This window comes from Orycteropus afer, unplaced genomic scaffold, assembly GCF_000298275.1.
Source record: "Orycteropus afer afer isolate SDZICR_OR568_19922 unplaced genomic scaffold, OryAfe1.0 scaffold00010, whole genome shotgun sequence".
In the NCBI taxonomy this organism is placed as follows: domain Eukaryota; kingdom Metazoa; phylum Chordata; class Mammalia; order Tubulidentata; family Orycteropodidae; genus Orycteropus; species Orycteropus afer.
The window spans coordinates 1,865,108-1,867,417 of NW_006921597.1; the positions used below are offsets into that span (position 1 = coordinate 1,865,108).

General features: G+C 44.8%; 1 protein-coding gene across 1 annotated transcript; it reads right to left on the reverse strand.

Annotated features, from left to right (window-relative positions):
• Nucleotides 1-478: 478 nt before the first annotated feature.
• Nucleotides 479-1,438, reverse strand: LOC103204898 (olfactory receptor 5V1-like). The gene has a single exon (XM_007950138.2). The coding sequence runs from the start codon at nt 1,403-1,405 to the stop codon at nt 479-481; it is 927 nt and encodes a 308-aa protein (XP_007948329.1). The 5' UTR covers nt 1,406-1,438.
• Nucleotides 1,439-2,310: the final 872 nt, after the last annotated feature.

Below are 2,310 nucleotides of genomic sequence, written 5' to 3' on the forward strand. Positions count from 1 at the left end.
ATCAGGAGAGGACATCATGCTTGGTAAAGTTGAGGGTCAAAAAAAGAAGAAAACCCTCAGTAAGATGGATTGACCCAGTGGCTGCAACTATGGGCTCAAAAATAGTAACAATTGTGGGAATGGCACAGGACCAGGCAACGTCACTATGAGTCTGCACCAACTCAGTTACTCGTAACAAGAACACCAACAACAACAAGATGTTACCCTACTGGCAAGAGAGTCTGAGAAACAGGATTTCAGACCCATGATGCAGAGGAGAAACTAGGAGTATATAGACAGTGTTGAGTGTGAACAGAGAGTACTTGTGAAAAAAGAGGGAGAAAAGAGTTCTTGGAAAAATCAAATTCTGGAACTCTTTCATAGGAATTGAGGATCTGGACACGAACTCTATAAGACAGTCTATGTTACAATCTCTTGGAGAAATTTCAGGTGATTGCATACCCCATTTCGAAGGCCACTAATCTAGCCACTAATATTGTCAGAATGCACACCCTCCAACTAGTTTCCTCAGGGCCCTCTTGACCTCCTTATTTCTCAGGCTGTAGATGATGGGGTTCAACATGGGGGTCATAACACAGAAGAGCACAGAGACCAGGATATCTATGTCCAGGGAGTAGCCTTCTCTGGGCTGATCATAGTTCAAGTTGGCCATGCCATAAAAGACCACCACCACAGTGAGGTGAGAAGCACAGGTAGAGAAGGCCTTGTTCCTGCCCTGAGCAGAGGGAATTTGCAGGATGGCAGAGATGATGAGTATGTAGGACACTGCAGTAAAAAGGCAGGGGCTCAGGCCAATGGTGGCACTGGCCACATGGAGCACAGATTCATTGACAGAAGTGTCTGAGCAGGAGAGCTTTAGGAGCAGTGGGATGTCACAGAGAAAGTGGCTGATTTGGTTGGGTCCACATAGAATGAGTGTGGCTGCCAGCACTGTGTGTGTCAGGGAATTCACCATCCCACACAGCCAGGATCCACTCACCAGAAACACACAGACCTTCCCACTCATGAGGACTGGGTATTGAAGAGGGTGGCAGATGGCTACATAGCGATCATAAGCCATAGCAGCTAGTAAGACACACTCAGTGCCAGCACAGGTCACAAGAAAGAAGATCTGGGAAAGGCAGCCCTCGTACGAGATGGTCTTCCTCTCTCGGAAGAAGTTCACCAGCATGACCGGGATGGAGGTGGATGTGTAGCAGATGTCCAAGAAGCTGAGGTTGCTAAGGAAGTAATACATAGGTGTTTGGAGAGCAGGAATAACCCTCGTGGCAGTTATTATAAGCATATTTCCCAGGAGAGTTGTCAGGTAAATGACCAGGAAGACCAGGAAGAATAACCCCTGTAGATTGGGGTGGTTGGAAAATACCAAGAAGATGAATTCAGTGACATCTGTTTGATTATTCATTTGAAAATCTTTCACAGCTACAAAACAATGAAAAAAAAATTCCAAATGAGTTTGTAATTGCAAAGTATATATCATATAAGGTTTGGTGTCAAGCAGTCTCGGCAGTGGAGATAGATGGGGGAGAATGTCTTCTCAGAGACCACCACTTCTCACTCAGCTCAGGCCCTGGGACCTCTTGTGAGGACTCCCATGGGTACTGGTGATTTTCTTGCTTGGGTAATTTCTCTTAACCTATCTCTGAGTTTAAGGAGCTCTGGTGGCACAGTGGTTAAAACATTTAGCTGCTAACCAAAAAGTCAGCAATTCAAACCCACTACAAATGAGGTAGACTCCTGTAAAGATTTAAAGCCTTGGTAACCCTATGGTGCAGTTCTACTCTGTCTTATATAGTCCCTATGAGTGGGAATCGACTCTATGGAAGTGGGTTTGGTCTTGATTTGGATCTCTAAGTTTACCAATTATTTCTTCAGCTGTGCCAAGGGTACTTGACACATTAAGGGAACTCTATGTTTGGTACACAGCCCGGCCCCACTGCAGGGAGGAGGCGAAGCCACTCCTCGGAAGGAAGATTGAGCAACCTACTTCCATAGTGATATCGCCTCAGAAACCCAAGGAGGGGTTGCTATGAGTCCAGTCTGACTCGACGGCATATAACAGCAACAACAACATGTTTAGTACAGTGCTCTTTATTTCTAGCATTTCCATTTGACCCAATCCATCTCTCTGCTGAAATGACCTGCTGGATCTTGAATGTTGTCTACCTTTTCCACCAAAACCTTTAACCTATTCCCCAGAAGTATTTAAAATTCCTGATATGATAATTTAATTTTAACATCTTTGTCATATCTGAGTCTGGAAGTGATGTGTGTCTTGCCTACTCATCATCATCTTCATCATCATTATAT